At 40.2% G+C, this 24,357-nt stretch overlaps 1 protein-coding gene across 7 annotated transcripts in view; it reads right to left on the reverse strand.

Moving 5' to 3' along the window:
* esrrga (estrogen-related receptor gamma a) overlaps positions 1–24,357 on the reverse strand; it is a 190,213-nt gene that overhangs the window by 54,727 nt on the left and 111,129 nt on the right. For 3 of the 7 annotated variants that reach the window (XM_048191497.1, XM_048191495.1, XM_048191496.1), the window contains 3 exons: positions 14,588–14,716; positions 3,592–4,007; positions 694–810 (listed from right to left, as the gene is read on the reverse strand). In XM_048191497.1, the coding sequence (XP_048047454.1) occupies positions 694–810; positions 3,592–4,007; positions 14,588–14,715 (661 nt within the window). In that variant the 5' untranslated portion in view covers position 14,716. Of the gene's footprint in view, positions 1–693; positions 811–3,591; positions 4,008–14,587; positions 14,717–23,278 lie in introns of all 7 variants that reach the window. The other 4 variants (XM_048191494.1, XM_048191493.1, XM_048191498.1 and 1 more) reach the window with 4 other exon arrangements.

Raw genomic sequence — 24,357 nt, forward strand, 5'->3', positions numbered from 1 at the left:
GTGTACACACACCCCGTGGCTCCACAGTGAGCCTATAAGGGCCGTCACTTGCGTCTCTAAGAGGTCCTGTGCTGTGAGTGACAGGAGCATAGCCTACCTCTCATTCCCTCTCACGTCTTCCCTCACCCGCCTATGACGGCGATTCTTTCGTAGGCAGACAAAACACATCCTGTCTACCTGAATGAGAAGCGAGGAAACGAGCTGCCGTGCCGCATTTCTGCTGCTGAAGATATCAGAAAGGACTTTTTTTCCTGTGTGAAGGTTAAAGTCTAGTTCAGGCAGCTCCTCTGTAAACTTTAAACATCAAAGGCTGGGAAAGCCTGGAGAGCCAGAGCCTGTGTTTCCACAGGAGAGCGGCGGTTTCAAAATAACTGCTTGTCCATTTGGCAGACCTCTGAGAAAATGCCTCACAGGCCGTCTCTCTAAATAATAACCAGTCTTGTTAGTTAGAACTGGACCTGGAGGCCGAGACAAAAGATGGTGTTTGGCTGACCGTGAGTGGCCCTAGGGGCAGGAGGCCAACCGGCCCTTCAGTTTCAACCTTGACTTCATTCTAGACCTGTTCTACTTTTCTTCCCGCTCATAGAAACCAGTACGCTTTCTCAGAATAGTAGATAGAGTCAGAAATACAGCCGGACAGCGGATAAAATGTTAATTTACTCCCCTCCCCGACCATTTTTATCACTCCCTCACCTTCTCGCATCATGCCGACAGTCAGACACTTCATGAAGCGGCAGGCTTGGCAGGACTTCCTTCTGCGTTTGGTGATCTCACATTCATTGGTGGCGGGGCAGCTGTACTCGATGTTTCCTGTGGCGAGGCATGTAGAGGGAAGGAACAGAGAGTGTTTAATGACTGCCAACCAAAACCTCATTACTGTAGCAATCTAGCAAGAAATCTCATGCATTTTATTATATCATAAATTATATTTTATCATACACACATATAAAAGCTTGGGGTTGGTAAGATTTTTGTTTGTTTGTTTTTGAAATAAGTTACTTATGCTCACCAAGGCCACATTTATTTAATCAAAAAAAAAAAAAATAATGACAATTTAAAATAAGTTTTCTATTGTAATATATTTTAAAATGTAATTTATTCCTTTGATGGTAAAGCCGAATTTTCAAGCAGCCATTAATCAGTCTTCAGTGTCACATGATCCTTCAGAAATCATTCTATGTTGATTTGATGATGCTCGAGAGACATTTCTTATCATCACAGTTGAAAGCAGTTGTGATTTATTTGAAATTGAATTCTTTTTAACATTATAAATAAATTTACTGTCACTTTTGATCAATTTAATGCACCTTGCTGAATAAAATTACATAATAAAATACATAATTAAAATTTAATGTACATTTTCAAACATTAAACTCTCAACCGATAAAATACTGTGAGTGCAAACCCAAGCTTAATTTGTCAGTTTAAAAGAAGAGACTGAAATACAGCAAACACATCCCATCATATCTGCATATGTGTGTGCAAAAGGTCATGTAGGAAAGCGCCACTGGCTCTCCTCAGAGGTCATGTGTCATGGATCTGTGTGAAGCTGGGCAGGCAGGCAGACTTTACTAAACCTAAACATAGACCTGCAGATCACAATTCACCTCTGAGTGAACTTCCAATCACCTGATGACAACTAACACAGCTCTTCATCCTACCAATCCCCAACATAAAGCACAGAGAGCCATAAGTTTGCCATTGCAAGCCCTGGCATAGACTATTACAGCGTGTTCTTTAAGCATTATGATGCAGTAAATAGGGGAAAAGGGCAATTATATATGCTTGTTATTGCAATGGCACACACATAGAAGTCTCATAAGTAATCTGGCACACAATAAAGCATTTAAATAGTTCTTTGGCAGTATTATGAGAATTACTTGCCAGATATAGTAATTTAATATAAAAAATTTAGGGTTTGGAACAGCTTATGGCAGTGCAGAAATTCTCAGAGTATGGAGAGAATTTGCACTATAGAATAACTATTAGAACACACACACACACTGAAACAGACTCTCACACACACACGCACTCATGCAATTAACATAGGGCCCGTCTGGGACCTCCACACTGATGAAATATTTCAGAGTTAATCAGACTTTGTAAACACTGATTTGTATTGACTTCTCTTCTGTGAACTGATGTTTCCTCATTAAAAAGCAGATTAGCAGCACGAGCAGGGGGGCTAAATGCTCAAGACTGCTAATTCAACAGGAAACAGTATTTAAAGTATGCATGTCCATTAAACTGAGCTCCAATATTCATTAGTCAGGTAATCTCCCGAATCCATTAGGGTCTTCGGATTGGGAGGAATCTGTGCAGGTGGAATGTGTGTGGAGATGAAAGGTGATTCGCATGGGCATGAGGCTGGTTGAGTGGTCTTAACCAGCTGGGAATGTTTTAAGGGGGGAAAAAATCCTTGCCAATCTAATATAGGTGCTTTCCTCCCAGTAGTTGAATGCCAATGGCCTGAGTGCTCTGTCCAGGTTATCAACACAGCGGAAAGGAGGCTGTATGTGTGTGCGCATGTGTGTTCGCTGACAGGATAGAGTGATGTGATTTGAGTTAGGTGGCAGTCGATTAGTGCAATGTCCATTGTCTATCACTCAAGTGCCCACCGAGAGGTTTCAAACAAGATATAAAATGTCCCGGGCGTTTTCTTCCACTGCCTGTCTTCATACTAAACGCTACACTACCATCATTCATCAGTTGTAGTCAAATGCCAATGGAGCTCATTACCAGAGAATTGCGACAACATGACCTTGAGCTGACCTTACGTTACAGCCATGAAGTAAGGAACGGATTTGGGAATGTTTTTGGCTTTCTGAGGTTGCAGTCTTGGTGTCCCCCTCCAGTATTTTGCCACTGCCTGGCTATGAGTGGCTCAATTGGGAGGTGATAGATGCAGGTTGTCAGGTGGCATTGGAGGAGTGCCACCGGAATGCCAGCTGCCAGTGATTTGAGTGGCCATGGCGCCTGTGCTGCCGCCTGTCCCAGCGCCCTCACCCAAACCGCTGTCCTGACATCCCTGCATCCCTGAACTCCACAACCCCATTCCTTGCTTCAAAATCCTGCCAGTCTGGAAGTCAATAAATGTCCAGCTGGATGGGATGTTTTTGGAAATCACCAAGAGTTTTATTGGCTAATGGGATGAAACATACCGATATGTCAAATTCCCACCTTTCAAGGCTTTGGATTGTGTTCAGGCTGAGCAAATTTTTGACTAATTTATTCAGCACCTACTTTGTTCCTCAGAGCTTCACTGTCACTTCTATACACTAGCAGATGAGTTACTTCCCAGTATATTCAATTACTGCAAATCTCACGTTTGAAATAACTGATCAAGCTTGTTAATCTGAAGCAGGAAATGTTTATGTCTTTGCAGCAAATACCATTGACTAATAAGCCAGAGCATTACCCCTCTTCTACTGGACGGAAAGCTGCTTAGGTGGCGTAAAGCCAAAGGACGTTGGATGTATGGAATTGCTTTGTGCTGATTCTAGGTAATGCACTTTGACTAAGTCCCTCTGACCCCCTGGTCTGCCACCCGAACCTAGCTGAAGTTCTAGCTGAGGGAGGGTAAAAGCCAACCTTGAATGGTCCTCTTGAAAAAGGCCTTGCAGGCCTCGCAGGAGGCGACGCCGTAGTGGTAGCCGGAGGCGATGTCCCCGCACACCAGACACAGGCGCTTGGGCATGGAGTTCAGCATATACTCGCATTTAATCTGCGAGTCCTCTGTGATGGTGCTGGAGCAGTCCTCGTAACGCTTGGCTCCGGCTCCGCTGGGACCAAGAGCACCAGTTGGGCCGTAAAGAGTGGGAGAGTCCAAACCGTTCTGATGGCCGTTCATGGTGGAGCTGTAGCTACCGCTGGCGTCTGAGGAGCCGCCGGGGCTGTGGTGATTTACGCTGTCCGTCAGTGAGGCGGGGCTGGAAGGTTCTGTCTTTATGTAGGAGGGGCAACTCGACTCAATGTGGCGGTCCTTGCTGGACATTCTGCAGAGCAGCCTGTAAGGATAAAACACAACAAAACAAATATTGAAGTGTTAGTGAACATGACCAACAGTAAATGATCTTAAAGATTATGGAAGCTAAGAAAATTATTGCCAAACTATTCTTAGATGTCCGTGCTGAAAAGACCAACATATGGTGCCTTAGATGTTAGCAATCTGCTAAATTCATGTTAGTCTAAGATGGTCTTTTCAGCAGGCGCAACTTAAAAATGTGTCGCCAACACAAAGCAATTGAGAAAAACAAATGAAATAGACACATACAACCCAGCCCCCCAGCCCTTAAGAGCGACTCTCCATTCTGCACATGGGTCCACCCTCCGCCTTAGCCTGAGAGAACAGAGGACTCAGCAGCTAAAAAAAGCCCCTGATTGAGAATTCAGAATTCTAGTTTTTTAGCATGTTAATGACTTCTCTGAGAGGAAACATAAGAGGAGAGGCATATGAGAGCCAGTGTGCCACGGTCCCCTGGGTCTCACTAAAGTGTCTGAGTGGTTGTATATCTACACGGCTGTAAAGAGGAGAGCTAACATCGCTACTCTAGCATAGTGTGCAGCCAATTGAGTTCTAAAGAAATGTGGCACAACCAACTCAGTCATGTCCCAACAGTTTTAGATCCTGTCGTAATACATACATAAACACTCTACAATAAATAATTGTTTGCCTTGTCAAATCATAATGATTTATTTATGATTGTTTATGTGCACTCTACAATAAAGGATTTTGGAAAGAATTAATCTAATAATTACAACATAAGTATAACTGTATAATAAATATTATATTTGTTCATTTATATTTAAAAACAGTAAATACATTTTAACTCGTAATCAACACGGATCATTTAGATTAATTTTCATTTGACAGGGCAAATAATTATCTGAAATGATGTATTGTCGAGTTCCAGAGTATAAGTCAAAGCCTGTCATTTCTCCTGCACCAAAATCGTCCATCTCCACAAAAAAAGTGCTAAAGGCCTTTTCTTGTGATTGTGGATCAAGAGGTGGGATCCGGTGATCAAATGCACCATGACAGATGAGCGTCTGCAGGGCGGAAGGGAGAGGGACAGTACGGAGAGCTCAGCGCCATCACTCACTTTCCAGTCAATATCAACTTGTTCTACATGACTCTAATCAGTGCGGAGGCGCAAAGCAGTTCCATCATACTCGCCCGTGGCCAGTCACCATACTCACTCGCGCACACGCTCATACGCATCGACGGACAGAAAACAAAAAAAAAAATCAGCTAGACAGACACAAACATCCAGTATCAATCCAGTAACACAAACAGACACCCACACAGTCAAAAGCAGAGACTCTTCAAAGCCAAACAAAAGAGCAGGCCGACCACCCCACCCACCCCACATCGCTCGATACCGCCAACCCATTTAGTTGAACCACCCCTCCACCCACAGAGCCCTGGGAGAGAGGCCTATTAATGAGCGCTGTAATTAATAGATATCTCTGCTCTGTCTTACAGGAGGCTTCAAGGCCTGCAAGAGTGGATTAACCGTTTCCCCTGTCAACAATCCAGAAGACCCTGAGCTGGGTCCTGCAGGGCGTAGTGGGGGTGGAGGGCGGCACTTCACCACAGCCGCATCAATTAGCAGCACTTCAATATCTACGTTTAGCAAAATGTGATCGTTCAGGGACTGTTTGTTTCTCTAAAATCCTCAAAGGTTTTTGGGGGTTGTGATTTCACATAGACTGAGTGTGAGGTCACGCTTAAACGCGCTCTCTTTTTTCCCTTAAATGCATTAGCGGTATAAAGGTGTGTAAAAAGAGAGACGATGGCGGAAGAACAAAGACTTTATATAGAGACAGAAAGAAAATCACAGAGGATTTATACAGACAACACATCAGGACCATTTTAACATGGAGATGGAGGGGGACAAATAAAATAGGCAGTCTGGAAGACCACACAAAGGTCTTTTTAATTAAGGAAGCCCGCTTCTAAATGAGGGCTCTAAAATCCGGTCAGCTTGTAAAAGATGACTTCTTCTGAGGCCCATAAAGCAAGAGAGCAAGAGAGTGAGAGAGTGAATGAGAGAGATCTTTAAAGAAACCAGACCAGCTTATCATTCAAAGGAATTTTACAGAACTAGACTAAACATATCTTAAAAAAAATTCACATTTTAGATTATAGACTGAGAAATGCAACAAATGACACAATGAAATATTTTAGTACTATGAATTCATTTTGAAATTAACATGGTAAAGATGGCTAACATACATGCCAGAATGATTAATAGTATAGAAAATTAAATAAAAAAATCTATATTTATATTATTACATTAAATTATTAAAATATATATACAATTGTTATATATAAATATTATGCTTCATATATATATATATATATATATATATATATATATATATATATATATATATATATATATTTATTTATTTATTTATTTATTTTTTGTGGCAAGACATGTGAAAATATTGGAATGCCAAGTACAAATCTGAATCAGCCCAGGTAAATATTTTAGTTCTAGGTTCAAATTTTAAATAAATTTAATTACTGGATATAAAAAAAGGAATTAAAAAAAATATAATAAAAATCATTCATAGCACTAAAGTGATTAACTCATTTAAAAAAATAAAAATAAAATAAAATAAAATAAAATAATAAAATAAAATAAAATAAAATAAAATAATGGAAGTAACAGAGTAATGAAATATTAAGAATAGGCGAACTTTCAGCTATTAATGCATTCTTGTGTAAAAGGCCAAAATGTGCTGAGTCAAGGCACCTGTTTCTGTGTATTGCAGTGAGAGGCAATCGATTATGAAAAAGCTCCTATTACACTTCCACTGATGCATCACTGACACACACGCACACTCATATTCACAGACAGGTGTCCTGGGGTGTGCAGAGGGCCACAAAGGTATTCTAGAACATTCCAGTAATGTCAAGGATGCATGCTGTGTATTTATACACACTGTAAAGCCGGTTAAAAATCAGTGAAAACACAAGCACCAAAGACTGTTTACACTCACAACATATTCTCTTATTCTATTTTGGGTGATGGAGACAAACTGGTTTTTGTGAGAAACCCGCCTCCTCTCCTGAGCGACACAGAGAGTGTGAAGTCAAAACGGCGGGTAACAAAAGAGGAAGGGGCCAGCATTGAAAGAGCCCCTCGTGCTTTACAGTGGCGCTCTTAAGACTCTCAACAGGAGACACCCTGCTCTATAACTTTGACTGAAAGTTATTAGCGTTCTCTTTCTCTCGCTCTCTTTCTCCTGCTCTTTGAAATTCTATGACTCTATTAATCCAAACCTGCAATATTCACAACTCTCTATAAATTCAATTGTCAGATGGTGGATTTTTATTCTAGGCCGCACTTGAATCCAAAATTAGAGGCAGTAAAATTCACATTAGCTCTAAGAGAAATGGAATTCTAAAGCCTATATTTTAGAAGAAAAGAAAGCCCTTTCCGACAGAGAAGAGACTATTTGAGAGGTAATGATTTTATCTGTTTTCACCACTGCCTGGCGCCGAGCTTCAATCCCACAGTGTGCCATTAACAAAAGGAGTTCTTATGCTGAAAAGCAGTGGAATTTAGTTTAAGCTTATGAATGGAAATAATAATCGTCAAGTGGAAGGGTAGGAAAAAAGGCAGGCGATAGTCAGCCGAGAGACAAGATTAAACAAAAAAAATACAGCACATAATCGGTTGTTCTTTATTGTTAGGGACATTATTGTAATTCGACGTTATAAATAGTGCTTCAGTTTGTAAATTTCTTGTAAATTATACCAAGCGCTGCTACTTTCATTGTGTTAAGGTTCTAGTTTAATTCTGTGACCGGGGCAAAATAAAAAGAAACGTCTTTTAAAACAAACAAAACATTTGGTTTTCTGAATAGTGTTGTTGTGAATTCTGCTGATTTAAATAAGCTGACATGGTAAAGTCTAGCTGGCTAAAAATGTAAGCATCAGTAAGGCTGGGTTAAAAATTAGAAACAAATCTGTAGATGCTTTTTTATTTGTCAGAATTTACAGATGTCATGGAGACAGTGAATATCTATTACTGCAAATTAAAAAATTTGTTAGCTATTCAGCAAAGAAATAACTGTCTCTAATCATGACCGATAATTATATGTTTTAGTAATGTGAAAAACTTGAAAAGAGGTTGCTTCCTGTCATTTCTGAGAGAGTAACACAAAACATCTCAGATGTGCAGTCTGTACAAAGGACAGAAGTGTATATTTCTGATCTTATCCAGACATCAAATATGTAAGCCGTCTATTTGTTGAAAGTTAAAATTCAGAGTGGATCTGCGAGCAAAGAAATTATTGTTTTCCTTTTGTTTTCCTCTAGCTGTTGACTCTCTCTTATTTTATGTGCTGAGGCAAGGTGTCACAAATCAGCAGGAAAACAATTTTGGAAAACACAGCCACTTGGCAATGACAAGGTGTCATTAGCCTGTTTGATCCAGTGCTCTGACAACTATAGAGGCAAACATATAATCATTGCATTAAGGTGCAGCCACTGAGAGTTTCTCTCTCGCTCACTCTCTCTCTCTCTCTCTCTCTCTTTGCCGGAAGCAGTAAGTCTGTGTGATCACGGATAGCTGGAGGCGGCACAGTCTGCTAAATGCTGGAAAAGAACTGCCCATGTGAGCTACTGAATGTTTAGAGCGGTGGATGTATGGGAAAATGTTTTCGAAACATAAATATCTTTATATTATCATATACAGCGTGGTCCAAAAAGTCTGGGACTATACTGAAAATATATATTTGGTTTAAACCTAGATGATTTAAATGCTAAATTGAATAAGTAGTAAAAGGAGGTAAAAGAAAAAAATAAAATTCACAAACTGATTTTGAAAATGTAATTTAATATGATAATATAATATAATATACTATACAATGGGTGAAAAAAAAATATAAGCATTTTTACTAGTGGTCTACTTTTTGGACCCCATTGTATTTCACTCCTAAATAAATAACTGCATTTAATTATGAAAAAAGACATTTAAAAACACATTCCTAAACATTGGTTTTACTTTTAGAGTTAGTTAAAAGCACAATTGCCCTAGAGAAAGCTGTAGGATATTCAATTAAACGTTAAAAACCAGCAACTGAACTGCCTCTTTACTGAAGGGATACTGATTTCTCTTGTTCCCGCATGAGAAATACAGACGTGTGAAACAGGTTGCCTTTTCCGGCTGTATGGGCAGATCAATTGTTATAACATTACTGGGTTGGAAAGTAGTAATTCACTTCATTGTCGATGGACGCCTGCAAAATAACACCTCTGATTACATGCAATCAATGTGATAATGACAAAAACACATTTGTACAATGGAGCGAGCTGCCGTAAAAATGCCAGCGGCGGGCCAGTGGAGATGAGGAGCTAACGCTCTGCTCTGTAATAAATACTACAGGAGGATCAGCAGCCTTTAAAGCTCCAAATTGTAGAAAGATAAGAACGTGTATTTACATTTTGCAAATTCTTTATGCAAAAGTATATGTATGGGGGGAGGGGGGTAGACAAATTAAAGTAATTTATTGGCTTTCTCTTTTGACCGTTTTAAATTTCATTTATATACAAAAAAGAATATGCTGTTCTCTCTCACTGACAACAGTGCAGGGTTAAGATGTCTAAACCCGATAAGAGTCACGTTTGTGTGTGTGTGTGTGTGTGTGTGTGTGTGTGTGTACGTGTATGTGTTTGACAGTCCCTGGAACACTCGTAGATGAAAATCTTGATGATTTAGGTCATTTTCCTGTGCGGGCAGATAAGTGTTCTGCTTTATCAGGTAAGATGTCCCTCTCAACAGCACAAACAACACACGTATACACACACATATATACTGTGCACTCGCATGCATATCTTGTTGTGTATGCATTTTGTTTTATAATTTTTCTAAGAAATTCAGCAAAAACTGCCAGTCTAGCTGTCAGTGTAAGAGTTCAAACTAGAGTTTGAAACACACAAAACAGGATTTGAGAAGTTTGATGTGATCATTATTTCATTATCCGAAGTTATTGCGGGTAGGAGCGAGCGATTGCTTCTTCGGCAGTGACAGGCCCTAAAGAACAGGGCAGAGCAAATAAGCTTTGGCATTTTTCAATAAGCAATACGCTTAAAATCACTGCTTTACCGCTGTTGGAGCGCAGCACCCATTTATTCAACCCCAACAGGACATGAGAGCAGATAAGCGAGGATGAGCCGCAGTCTCAAAGAAATGAAATTGCACGTAAATATAATAAAAACTAACGGGAGTAAAAAAAAAAAAAAAAAAAAATGGAGATTAAAAACACATTCTATTAAACAGATGGTTAAAGAGGATTTTATTCTAGGAAATATGACAAGCGTGTAAAAGAGGTGCTGAGAGTGGGGAAAAAAGAGGGAGAGGGAGAGAGAAATGATGGTTGTTTTTTGGTGAGTGAACCGGTGAAAGCCATGTCTTTAACCAGATCAGATTCTTGAAATTGGCTGTCAAGGCAGGATTGTCCTGAGTTATAGCTGTCTATCACCCCCGCTCACATGGAGACGCGCCGAGCTGCTGTCGCCTTCCCCTGCCGCAAAGCATCTTAAATTTTCAACACCACCATCTGTTACAAAATCTAATTCACATTCCGCCCATAATCGGGTTTACCTCTGTAATACCCGTTCTGCCACTCTCTCTCTCTCTCTCTCTCTCTCTCTCTCTCTCTGCACGGAGCCGGTCCCCAACCCTAAACGAAACACCCTCCATGTCTACAGGCACTTTCATTAGGGTGAAAGAAGAGGTGAAAATAGTTGAATCATTTTTCAGCATCTTTGATGATCAAGATTTTAACATCACTCTTCACTGACAGAACTACCACAGCTATACTGCTTTTTATCATAGTTATATATATATATATATATATATATATATATATATATAGTCAGAGACAATAATTTACTATGTATATATACACATATATATACACACACATTATATATATTTATATATATATAATTTTTTATATTTTAATGTTTTTCTATATTTTTATAAATTATTATTATTTAATATATAGATATATTATTTATCATCATCAGATACTGTATATAATAGACAGACAAAATGTAACTATACATAATTAATAAGAATAAACATTTAAAATATAATACCAGTTATGATAATAGCACTATATTTTCATTAAGTACTGCTAATATGAACATTTAAATATGAAAAAAGTACATAAGGATATCATAAATAAACTTATATTTTTAATTATTTTAATGTATCAATGGTATTCACAATAACATCAATATTTTGTCATAATTCAAAATTGAAATAAATGAACAAATACATGTTAACTGTAAATGTCATACAAACATCACATCTATCACTAAGGCACAATAACATTTCAATAAAACATCCAGCTATTTCCAACAGGTGGTCCCTGCCCATCAGACTCCTGAAAAATTTTAAGTTTTAATACTACAATATAAAACACCTCAGTCTAATAATCCTCCCAGTTATAAACCCAAAAGCCCTTCATTTCCCATCTGCATTTAGAGCAATCTAGTTTATTACGCAACCCGCTAAATTTACAGTAACAAGCCGCTCCCTTGACAAATTAATCATTTTCCGTGTATTTGATCATATAAATAAAACAGTGCCTCTGGAGGCCGAGGAGCTAAATCAGTTGATTCCGTTTATCTGGGAAATGGCTTGCATCTGGGTAACAGCTCACCAGCAGATGGAGAGGTTTTTCCCCTGACCCCAGGACCAGGCTTCTGTCTCTCTCACTCCGCTCTGAGATGAGAGTTATCAGCGGAAGGTGTGTGCATGTGTGTGAGGAAGTGTTGAAGGTGGGTGTTCGCCTATTTCAGTAAAGGGATTTATTTTTCAGAGCAGACTTCCACGAGCGTTCAAAGTTCTCCTGGTTCCCAACAAACCCGGTGCCCTTTTGTATTAATGTATGTTTCTTCCCATGAATCTTATGCTGGCATAACTGATAACTGTACTGTAAATAGTGTGTGTGTGTTTGTGTATCGTATGCGTCTATGCATGTGTACATGCGTGACAGTACCGGTTTGATGACCACTGTTGTATGACTACACGAGTGCATGTGTGTGAACCTATGCGTGACTGACCTCAAATCCTCCGATACAGCTGCTAGTAAAACATCCTGCTCTGTTTGGCATGTGTGTAAATGTGTTTGACAAGTTTATGCCTTGGTATTGGAGGAAAATCATTAGAAAAATGGAATTTTCTAAATGTGACGCAGTTAGCATTGCATTCGTCCCTGAATAAACACCACTGACGCACATCTAGCACCTCAAAATGAATAAACTCAAGATTTCAAACTGTGCTGTGACCAATATGGATGTTCAGGATAAAAGCCATGCCCTCCAGCTCCCAGCATGCTTTGCTTCTGGCCCATGGCGTGACACGGTAGTGCCTGGCAGGCCTGTCTATTGAGAGCCACAAGCTCCGACTATGCCAGTAACGTGATCCTGATTGGCTTAGAGCGGAAAAGACTCATTGCATGAGAATGGAGCCTAATTGGTTTGACCCAGACTAACCTGTCCCAAATCCAATCCATGTAATACATTCGAGGGTCCCTGTCAAAGCACAGTCACACTACTTTTAAAAGGTTTGCTTAAAAAAAAGAAAAAAATCCTGCCTTAGGACACACACCTAACTATACTCCAAAAAAACATAAGTGGATGATGACAAGGTGGAAGTTAAGTGTTCAAACTGACACCAAGCCATTCCTAATTTACAAAACAATGCTTTGCATACTATCACTAATATACTGATGTTCCTTTGAAGAACCTTTAAACACATGACCACTAGAGATGATTTGCTTGTGTACAGTGCTACATAACTAACATTTGTAAATTAAAATGATGGAAGAAATACAAATGTTACTAAAAATTAATTTATATATCAAAGAAAATAAAATGTACCTTTTGAAAATAAATCAAAGAAGCGAAGACACCTTTCTCTCTGACCCTTCCATAACCTCTAAAGTAATAACCATAAATGACCTGAAATTACAACAGTCAAACAAAGACATTTTACAGAAGATGGCCTGAGAGAGAAAGAGAGAGAGAGAGAGAGATAGAAGGGCCTGGTGAGGACTCTTAACTGGTCACATCTGGCTGTATTTTATACGCAAATCAGCCCCCACTAAATCTAGATAAAACTCACTGACTCGTGATCGGAGCAATGATCTTCATACATCTAAATTTATATGCTAATCGGAATCCTTGAAGCATTTAACACATTCCTCTGCATCTGGAGGGGACGACAACCGGCAACCTTTCCAACCTATACCCATAAACTCAACATAAACTTTCCCTATCTATCTAAACTCACAACTACATTCAATCTGAGCATATCTATCTATCTATCTATCTATCTATCTATCTATCTATCTATCTATCTATCTATCATCTGCCTGTCTGTCCATCCATCCATCCGTCCATTGTCTGTCTATCTCCATCCATCCATCCATCCATCCATCCATCCATCCATCCATCCATCCATCCATCGTCTGTCTATATCCATCCATCCATCCATCCATCCATCCATCCATCTATCTCCATCCATCCATCATCTGTCTGTCTGACCATCCATCCATCCATCCATCGTCTGTCTATATCCATCCATCCATCCATCCATCCATCCATCCATCTGTCTATCTCCATCCATCCATCATCTGTCTGTCTGACCATCCATCCATCCATCCATCCATCTGTCTATCTCCATCCATCCATCCATCCATCCATCCATCCATCATCTGTCTGTCTGTCTGACCATCCATCCATCCATCCATCCATCCATCATTTGTCTGTCCATCCGTCCATCCATCCATCCATCCATCCATCCATCTATCTATCGTCCATCCATCCATCCATCCATCCATCCATCCATCCATCCATCCATCCATCCATCCATCTATCGTCCATCCATCCATCCATCCATCTATCTATCATCCATCCATCCATCCATCCATCCATCCATCTATCTGTCTACGCTGTATTTTCCTGACTTATCACAACATTTTTTCTTTTGTCAAATCAACTTAAATAATGTGGTTCAGATAACATAATATTTTGAGTTTCTGTTGATTAAATCAATAGCCTTCATTGTATTAACTAAAATTTTTAATTTCAATGAACTCCTGGTAACTTACTTTTTTAAGTTAAACAAACAATTTTTTTTTACAGTGCATCTCCATCTATCAATACATCGTCTGTCTGTTTATCTATCGCAAAGCTCAAGGCAGAGTACAGAAACAGATGTACAGATGTCCCTCCATCAACACAAACACACATATTGAGAAATAGCACACATGAATATAACCTGGTTGTATTAGTCTTTGGCACAGTTATAGGCCCAGGGAACAGCCAAGGACCAGGTGCAGTGCACAATGGGTACGACATGCAGAAGTCACATCCTGCGACAACAAGTACAAACACTAGACGAACTAGACTAAGACACGGACTTAAATGAAGCAAGCATGGATAAATAATAGCTGGGCAGGCAAAACACAAACAAACATACAAACAAATAAAATAATAATCACCAGAACTGATTTTGGCTTTTGATGACACTATTATTGGTCCTTTCCTTACCTTTGGTTATATAGAGCATGTGCATCACGCATGTGACTGGCCTCGATGTCGTATTGCTGTTGTGTTCTCCAAGCGCCGCATTTGGCGTACTTATCTTCGCTATTAACTTGGGCCTTTGATAAATTCATTCTATAACAAAAGGGAGAGCAAGAAAAGGAATAAAAACGAGGGTCAGAGAGATGGACTGAGGAATTCTGATAAAGAACCATTGAGCCATTAACTGCTGACAGACAGTGACGCAGCTCGGCACACTGCGAGACAAAATATTCCTTCTTTTCCTGACCGGCATTCTTCAATGGATCATCTGTAACTGTGCATCTCCGCTGAGGATCGGAAGAGGGTAAACCAGGGCTCTTTTGTTAATGCCAGAACCTAATTGAAACCTGCCTTGACGTTTTTAATGCACAGACTCATCATTCTACCGGCCGCAGATTTAACAAGTCTGGGGTGTCGGCAGATAAAAGAAGGAATCGGGGAGATCAGTGCACGCCCGTGGCCCCTGTACACATCGGAGCGAGAGAGCCTGTAGCTTTACGGGACCCTCCGAATCAGAGGGTTCAGAACGGCTTAAGAAAAGACCATATAAAAACAAACGTAGAGGAAAAGGTTTGACGTCATACCTGTACGAGTTTAGCATTTAAGTAGCGATTCAAGGACAAAGAGCGACCTCTTTACTAATCAAAATCTTGGTTTTAACGAAATCGCAGCTGCAGGTAATCATATAAATACATAGGAAATGCTCAAAGACGCCTCACAAGAAAACAAAAGACTGCGCAGATGTTTCAGGAGTGTCTGTTGCAGACTTACTGTATGTAAATAACCTCTCTCCGCCTGTGTGTTAGTACAGCAAAATATTTAAACAAACGTATGGAAATTAATTGAGGCAACAAACGTACCTAAGAAAAACACCTGTGCACATTAAGACACACTTCAAGTTCTCAGCTAAAACAACTACCTCTCCACCACATTTCTGAAACTCTCATTTTTGAAGTTTCTGTAGATTTTGTGTGCTAAAAGTAAAACACTGGAGAGCAAAGGAAGTGAAGTGGTACGAGCCACAGGCAGTGCGGTTGAGTGTGTGAGTCTGCCACACTCTCTAATTAACAGAGGAGGCCCCTAATTCTCCTTCTCCGTTCCAACTCAGCAAACACGTTCAATGTCATTAGAGCTGCACAACCCCCAACTGTCCCTACACTCGGACTGATGAAACTAATCACTCAACTAATGCTGTGCTTCAGCGGCTGTCTGAGAGAATGCAGCCATGAAGATCTGTCTGTCTTCCTGCCTTTCTGTTTCTTAGGCTCTCGTGTTCATGTTCCTATGCGTCTGCGATGAAGGTTAGGCATTTCTTGCTAAATGTCCTTTTTTTCACTTTCATCTTAAAGTATAAGTTTATTCATATTATTATTTGCATTTTTAGTTTCCGTATTTATTGGAATTAGACGCCTAATCAATTTCTCAGTAACTAAATCCCATTTACAGGAAATGAAAACCACAAAAAAAAAATGCATAAACTTAAGGCGGCATTTCATTAGTTCAGAAAATAGTGTGTTGTGAATCAACAACAGTGATTGTCAAATCATTTTGTTGCAATCACTGCTAATTTGAGAGTTAATTCTGGAGTGCTGCACTTCAGAGTGTGTGTTTACCTCATAAACAGTGGGCAGAACAGCGTGTGCTGTGTGTGTGTGTGTGTGAGGCTGAAGAGCCAGTCAGAGCTTAGTGGAAAAAAAGCAACGCGCACACACACACACACACACACACACACACACACACGTAATGTGTTGGCTTTAGTTCTGGGCGAGTGAGCAGCGGAATCGATAAGCCCCAGCATCACATACGCCACACGGCCTGATACACTCCTGTTTCTCTCAACTCTTTTTAACGTGACTTTACACACACATACACACTACTGCACTCCCAATGCCAGCGGCATTAAATATCGGTCATTAACTACTGAGATGCTTTCTAAAGCAGTGTGCAATATTTTTTGTTTGTTTCATTTTCATCAGAAGTGCAGATAGGCCATGCTGTATATAACAGGACACATCAGCAGCAGCAGACAAGGATGAAAATTACATCAAAAGCCAATAAACTCTCTGAATTTAGTGGCACAATATTAAACATTTGAAAAGAAACCAGAAAGGAAAGTTTGCATGTAAAATAGTACATTAACAATACTGTAAATACATTTTCTAAGCATATTTACATGCATTTCAAGCATATAAAAGATCTTTAGTAGAATAAGAGAGCATCTTAAATCTTTAAATCAAAGTAAACACCACAACACATAAAAACATGCACAGTTAGACATGCACATATACATATACAAGCACACACATTTATTCCAGTCATTCTCTGAACACTTCCAGAAAACAAAAAGATCTATTTCATCTCGATTGCTAAAGTACGGCTGATATTTCAGACCAGCATTTGTGACAGAGCTATGTAAATAACATGGTAAATGTGGCCTCCGAGTATGTACAGTAAAATAGTTTATTCAAATATATGGAAATTAATTAGGGCAGGTTTGCTGGATTGTCGAGCACAGTCAAAAATATTTCCTTTAATTCGTAAATTTTTACAGCATATCCCATTAATCATTTACTCACTTCTTTACTAACATTCTTTCCAAAGATACCTTAATTGTGCATGTAGCACACTGTTGTCAGGAGTTATAATTATTTTAATTCATGTAGGTCATTTTCAGCTGTGAACCCCCAAATTGGGGTGCAGGTTAACAGGTTAAAACATTTTATAAAATAAGAAAAAAAGAAAAGAAAAAAGAAAAAAGATATGAAAAAATAAAAATACACTTATTATTATTATTATTATTATTATTATACACAACAAAAAGTAAAAAAAAAAAAAAAAAAATTGCATTGTCTGATAATCTCACCATGAAGTCACAATGAAAACAGATCAATATTATGCTGCAAACTCTGAATTCGTACTATTTTAAATTCTAATATTAATACAAATGATCATTTATTAATAATAATAATAACAACAACAATAAAATTCTAATATAAAATATAAAAATAATAAAATATCAATTAAATATATTATTATTATTATTATTATTATTCTTAGAGTAAGAACTAAAAGCTAATTTTCAGAAATAACAGGTTGGTCAAACAATGAAAACAAGAGTAACCGCTAAAATGAAGTGTCACTTCAGATCAGTGGGAGAAACAGGCGCTTCTAGAGGAGAGAATGAATCTATAGGGATCTACCTGAGCCCATTTCACGCTGCTGTCAAAACGCCTAAGTACTGCATCCATGCGGACAAGGATTAACACGCAGGACAATGAGCTGAATTAAGCCAAGAGTGTGTGTGTCTGCGTGTCTGTGTTGCTGCCATGCTCTGCGACTCACTCATGTGTTGCTATTCCATCTGTGAATAGTGGGGGTCTGATTGATTAGACAGGTGCCATTCTTTCTTATGCAGGAACGGCCGCCCCATGCATGGTAAATGCCATGCCTATATCTTTCCCTTTCTCTCTCTCTCTCTCTCTCTCTCTCTCTCTCTCTCTCCCCCACTCCTTCCTGACAGCTCACCCAGGCTGGTTACTCATACCCTACTAATTACCTGGTAAAGGCAGTCCTCCAACCAGCTAAAACACACATGCATGATAAACATACATGCATTAAACATTTACGCATGATTATAAACAGAAAATAGATTCCCAAATAATTCCTGCTATTAAATGCCACACAGCTAGCGCTATCATGTCACAGACTCCGGCGGTGGCGGCTTTAAACCGTGTCAGCAGGGTTTCTTGTTATTGTGCGTCGACGAGCACGTGATTTAACCTTTGGGGGTTGAAGGCTGAAGAAAGGGACAGGTGGAATTAAACGCGGGCCTCGCACGCAGGGGCAGCACAGGCAGCGTGGCCGGCCACGCGGCAGATGGACTGTCAGCTTTAATATGACGGAGTGCGTGCGGGCGCTCCAGCCTGGAAGCATGCGGATCTCTACGGGAATGCAGCCGCTCGCCCGCGCAACAGGGGCTGGGAGCAGACGAGAACGGAGCTATGAAGCGCAAATACACCCGTCTGACACTTCACACAAACATGCACGGATCTACTCTTACATTGTGCAAAGTACACCAATTTTTTTTTTTTTTACGTGCAACTGCGCATCTAACCCCGAGTTCAAAAAGTGCCATATAGGCCGCAATCAGGTACATCCATACCCTGCCTGGAAAAATTACCACACATAAGCAGATTTGTTCAAAAGCCTCCCATCAGGATCGCTTTGATAATCTACAGCAGGGAGAAATAACACTCGTTTGAATTAACTCAGTCAAGCATTTTCGCATTCTAGATGAAAAAGAAACAATAGCTTCTGTTTGTCTAAGCGTTTCCGCGGGACAGGTTTTAAAAAGTCATGTTAAGCAAACACAGGAAGATAATGCACATAAAAATGCTGAAGAAAATGACATGAACAGGCTTGTTGTAGCGGCATTTGAATTTCTAAAAATCGAGCATATAAAAATCGAGCATATAGATATTAATACATATGATTGCGACGTTTTGAAAAATCACTTTTTCTAAATATCCTGATTGAATTAATGCACTAAAATAATTTAATTTGATGCAAAAAATGAGAAAGTATCTGAACAGTGCTGAAGTCCAGCGATTCAACAGCCTCCAGAAAAGCTCCACAGTTGACTGCAAGGAGTCAGGCCTTACACGGTAAGCATCACACTGATTTCATCACACACACGTGATGTATGACAGGAGAAAGCGCAGAGAAATATTTCACTGTCATCCGTCACCCAGCTGGGCAATTCATTTCCCTTTCTCTGCTACAAGACCACCACAATTTCACAATTTCATTGAAGACCAATGAAGCTAAAAGAGATTCAAAAATCAGTCCGGATCTACACCACTAGAGCTGGAAAAACTTTACGTCACAAATGCATGATCTTGTATAGACACACATGACCATTAACAAACAAATGCAAATGCTCGTTTATGCATATACTGTATCATTCTGGTTTTCATCTTGTATTCTAATTATCATTTTCTTCCATCACTGATATAAAATCTACTTCTAAATTAATTTTATACTATTATGTTTTTTAACTACAAAACCACCACCACCACAAAAAAAAAGACACATTCATTTGTTGTAATGCATCTTCTGGTGAGAACTACCTAAACAGGAAGGGAAAACAGAATCAGAAAAGCTATCCGCATGCCGAGAGACAAACGGTGAGTCTGCTGGGAGCCGGTGGAAAACGCAGTGGCTAAAAGCACTATTTTTACACCCTTATCTAGCCCTCGTGGACCCTCCTGCTTCTGGAGTGACCACACTCCCTATTGACCTGCTGTAACTGTATCCTACAGGCTCTCAGCCGGCCCGCGCCTGCTCTGCCTCTCTCTGGCACGCAGCAGGCCGAATCGTTCGCAAAATAAAGACAGGAGCAAAGGGGAAATGAAGGTCTAAGAATTGCATTTAGAGAAGAGAATAAAGCATACTACTGCTTAGCCGAAAGCAGGGATCTAATCGCTAATGGCAGTGGGTCGTTTTTTGACGCACACGAGCGAGTCTCAGCTGGCGGGGGCCCTGTTAAAACCCTTATTCAACTTCTCGTAAAAATTGCCGCGCTGCATTCGGAAAATCCTGATGGATTGATGCATAAATCACCCAAATTGACAAGTGCATCATCAGGGTCCTGCGTTTGCGACCGGCCGTGTGTTTTCATGTGAACGGCACCTGCGTGCGAGCGTTTCACATGAGTGTGTGCCTCCGTCCGACGGGCCACTTATTGCACTTTTCAACAAAAGGGCAAAAATATAGCTTCCCTTTTTTCCTTACAGCCCCCCCCCCTCCGGCCTCTCTTTTCTCCTGAATGACAGGCCGCTGGAGGGGCCGGGAGGGAGGGGGGCTCTCTTTTAACTGGAGTTAATTACCCTTGGAATGCTTCAGACCCCTTCAAATAAGGGGAAGTGGCAATGCTCTGTCTCCAATAAGCAGGACAGCGTAAAGACAAAGAGTGTCCAGACAGTAATCGACAAGGGGCCACGGAAAGAGAAAGGCATGCAGGACGAGCCACGACACCTCTCACACAGGGGAATGGGATGGAGCCAAATCAGGGCTGAACGGCAACAAAGGCCTCCCCGCACACACATGGCAGAAGAAATAAATCTGCGCTGTGCATATTGACATCATTTGACAGATGAATTAAGTAAATGATTTTATAAGGAGATTAAATGGAATTTAATTTACACAATCTCTCTTTATTCCTGCTGATCCCAGCCTCTGGGGTTTCATTCGCCTCTCGTACGAGAGAGGGAGAGAAAAAGGGACTACGAACGGGTGGAAGGAAAACGCAAAATCAAGTTTTCTTCAAGGGCCACAGGGGGGTTTCGGTGTTTTAAAATCATCCGCAAAAGCGACAAAAGGTTGAACATGCATGAGTGAACGCTCAGACACCTTCTGCACGATTCTGCGCTGAACTATTCAGCCCACTGCAGGCCAGCAGTGATTTTACACACATGACACCCGCACTTCCAACGGACATTCACACTCCATTGCCTTTAAAAAGCTGACTGCTTGCTTCTGGTGAAATTAAAAAATGTCAAGCATTAAGCTTTGATGTAATTTTCTTCCTCTCCGTTTTGCTTCGAAATGCTTTCTTTTTTCTTTTTTTGATACACGTACATTCCCAAAATTTACAGGATTTGAGTCAAAATTAAAATGAACAATTATAAAAAAGCATGCATGTAATTTTATGACAATCTTTTGAGAAGCTTCAAGATTTTCTTCACGCAAATTTGGAAGTCTTATAAATGTCCTCATTCATTCGTTTAACAAAACTGAAAACACGCTGAACAATCAAAGTTGTACACCACATATATGGAAAAACTGTCATTAAAAAAAATGATATAATGTATAAAACTAATTTAAATGTATTCAAATCTATTTTTGTTTTTAAATAAACCGTTTACAAAAAATTCTTCTTTTTTTAAAATAAATCAAACAATTAACATTTGGAAAATCCAAAATAATCTAATAAACTAAACACTAAGTATTAATACAAATAATAGCAATAGTAATAATAATAAAAAAAAAAACACATTTCTAAAGATTACCATCATAATTAAAATAATCCAAAAACACGCTTCATATCATCTCCAACCGTGAATGTAAATATTAAAATGAGCGTGCAGATGTAAATGCACATGCAGACGGTGAGAGTCTGTAATTATGATAATAGCTAAACCAGCACTTGTTGTTATTACCATCATTAATATACTAATTAGAATCTCAGTAGTCAATTTGTGTTAAAATAAAGATCAAACAGCGAGCGAGCGCCAAATGGCTAAAAGGCTGCGAGGAACCGACACTCTTATCTCCGAATTTCCTTTCATGAGTCTGAATAATCCAGACAATTTAATGATCCTGTGCAGGGTGTGTGCCAGCACATCCACACGACTGCTGTCATTCCATCAACATACAATATTCTCAATCTCAAACTTCCTTAAATAAATTCACTTTCACAACTACGCTAGCATACGCTCTTCAGGTGTGTTTATAAATCGCACAAGCGTTCAGGCAGAAGTTGAGCTGCTGGTGTGTCGTATTTTGCAGGACGGTGGCTGAAGGTTTAGGAGACCACGATGGTTACCTGTTTGTGATCTTTCTGACCCTTCTCGGTCTCTATGTGTCTTTTCTTCATCCTAAAGATGTTGTCATTTCACAGCCAGTTTTTCTTATCAGTATTCATATGCAGCAGAGGGCAGAGGTTAATATAGCTCTGTTGTTTCTTTAATCAAACTTGTACGTGCACTTGTTCTGCTATTTTGTCAGATTCAGAAAGCGAGGATCGACGAAATAATGCAGCTTTTTACGAGCAGGTATGATTTAAAGCATTTTTTTTTAATTGTTTATTGAAATTGATATTTTTTCAAGATTCACTATGCATGTTGATTTAATCATGTCTCGCATAACATATTGAATTTTTAGCTTTTATCTCAGATGATTTTATATAAGTATGATTTAACCAAACAACGAAATAAAATAGCTTGTATTTAGAACAGTCTAGAATTTAACTATCAGCACAGTGCTTGACATCTAAATCAGTGTATACACATTTTCTCGCTCTGTGCTGACAGAAGTGAGCGGGACAGAGATAAATATGAAGCTAAGGAGTTGATCTCTGTACCGGCTCCTGGACCGTCCGCTCGTGCCCTGCGCACTCAATCCCTCCCTCCCTTCTCTCTCTCTCTCTCTGAGCCAGCACACCGTCTTTAATACATTTAGCGGGCCACATGCTGTGCGACCGGTCTGCAATTCAAGCCACCTAAGACCGTTTTCTCCCTTCCATCCCATGGCTTTCGTCTTCCCCTCCTCCCTCAGCACTCTCTCTCTCTCTCTCACGTTGTTTTCCGCCACACACTCCTAATGATTTACACAAAACACTCTCTGTGCTGTCAAAGCGGACACAGATTGCTCTAATAGAGGATAAGCCGTCAGCTACCGGCACAACGTACGTACGCACGCACACATGCTACCTGACAGCAAAAACAACCTCGACAAGGAGGACTACGGTGACCACATGCACACATAAACACACAAACAAACACAAACACACTGCCAGGACAGGAACTACAGACAAAACAAACAGTCTAGCCAGATACATAACTATAAGTAGAAGTAGAAGGACTGAAAATGTACCTACTGTTGTTCGGAGTGCAGAGAAAAACACTCAGGGAGCGAAAGTTCTACCGAATCCATGTGCGCTCTGCGATCATCGTTTGAGCAAACCTCTTCTATAAATTAAAGTTTTCTCTCTCTCTCTCTCTGGCTTCTCTGTCTCCGCTCCTCTTTCTCTCTCTCTCACTCTCTCTCTCTGTACCTCCTCCTCTTCTCTCTCCCTTCCGTGACTGAGCAGTGCAATTAACAGGACCGTTCTCCCGGTGACAGCCTATAGGCACAGCCAGTTGGGACCAAAAGCTCTTGCACTCTTCTAATCAAGGACTTAAAGCCACGATTGCTGCTCATTAATATGAAGCAGGGCTTTGCATATGCAGTCCCCCCGGCCCTCCCGGACGCCAGATTGGTGGCTTCCTAGCCAATTGGAGTGAGACAGGGTAGTGTCTGTGCCCACAGAGAGACGGAGCAGGGAGAGAGGGGAGGGGAAAGACAAAGAGCGAGCAAGGGAGAGGGAGAGAGAGAGAGAAGGAGGGAGGGAGGGGGAGTGGTGTAATGAGAGGGAAAGTGGGGGTGAGAGAAGGTTTAAAGAAGCAGCCCGCGTCTCTCCCTCAGCAATGCTTATCGGCTCGCGCTGTCAAGTGCGGAGATAAAACCGCTCACTTTGTTGATACAAAACATTGTGAATGAAGCCGCTTGCCGTTTGCTTTGCATCCGCCCGTCGTTTGCTTCTTCCTTCCACCTGCCCGGAGAACATTAAAAAAAAAAAAAAAAATGTATACGTTATAAACAATCAGTAAGTTTGAATTTAAAAGTACCGTTTGTTCTGCGATAAGAAAATTAGCTTTTTGTTTTCGGGTTGCGAATATTGTCGTGGAGATTGGAAGCAATACAGACCTAAAAACCGTAGCAATCCACCGCAACATCATAACGGCGGCCCATCAGAGCAAATGTGGAAGTGAGGGAGTGGACACACGCTACCGTGACCACATCACTGACAGATACAGCGAGAAAAGGCTGAGGAAAGATCAAAGGCACCCCTTTGTTCTAGAATGATTGAGCCACATTTGCGGGGCATCCAGGCTGCCGGCGCGCGCGGTTCG

Source organism: Megalobrama amblycephala, linkage group LG5, assembly GCF_018812025.1.
Source record: "Megalobrama amblycephala isolate DHTTF-2021 linkage group LG5, ASM1881202v1, whole genome shotgun sequence".
NCBI lineage: Eukaryota > Metazoa > Chordata > Actinopteri > Cypriniformes > Xenocyprididae > Megalobrama > Megalobrama amblycephala.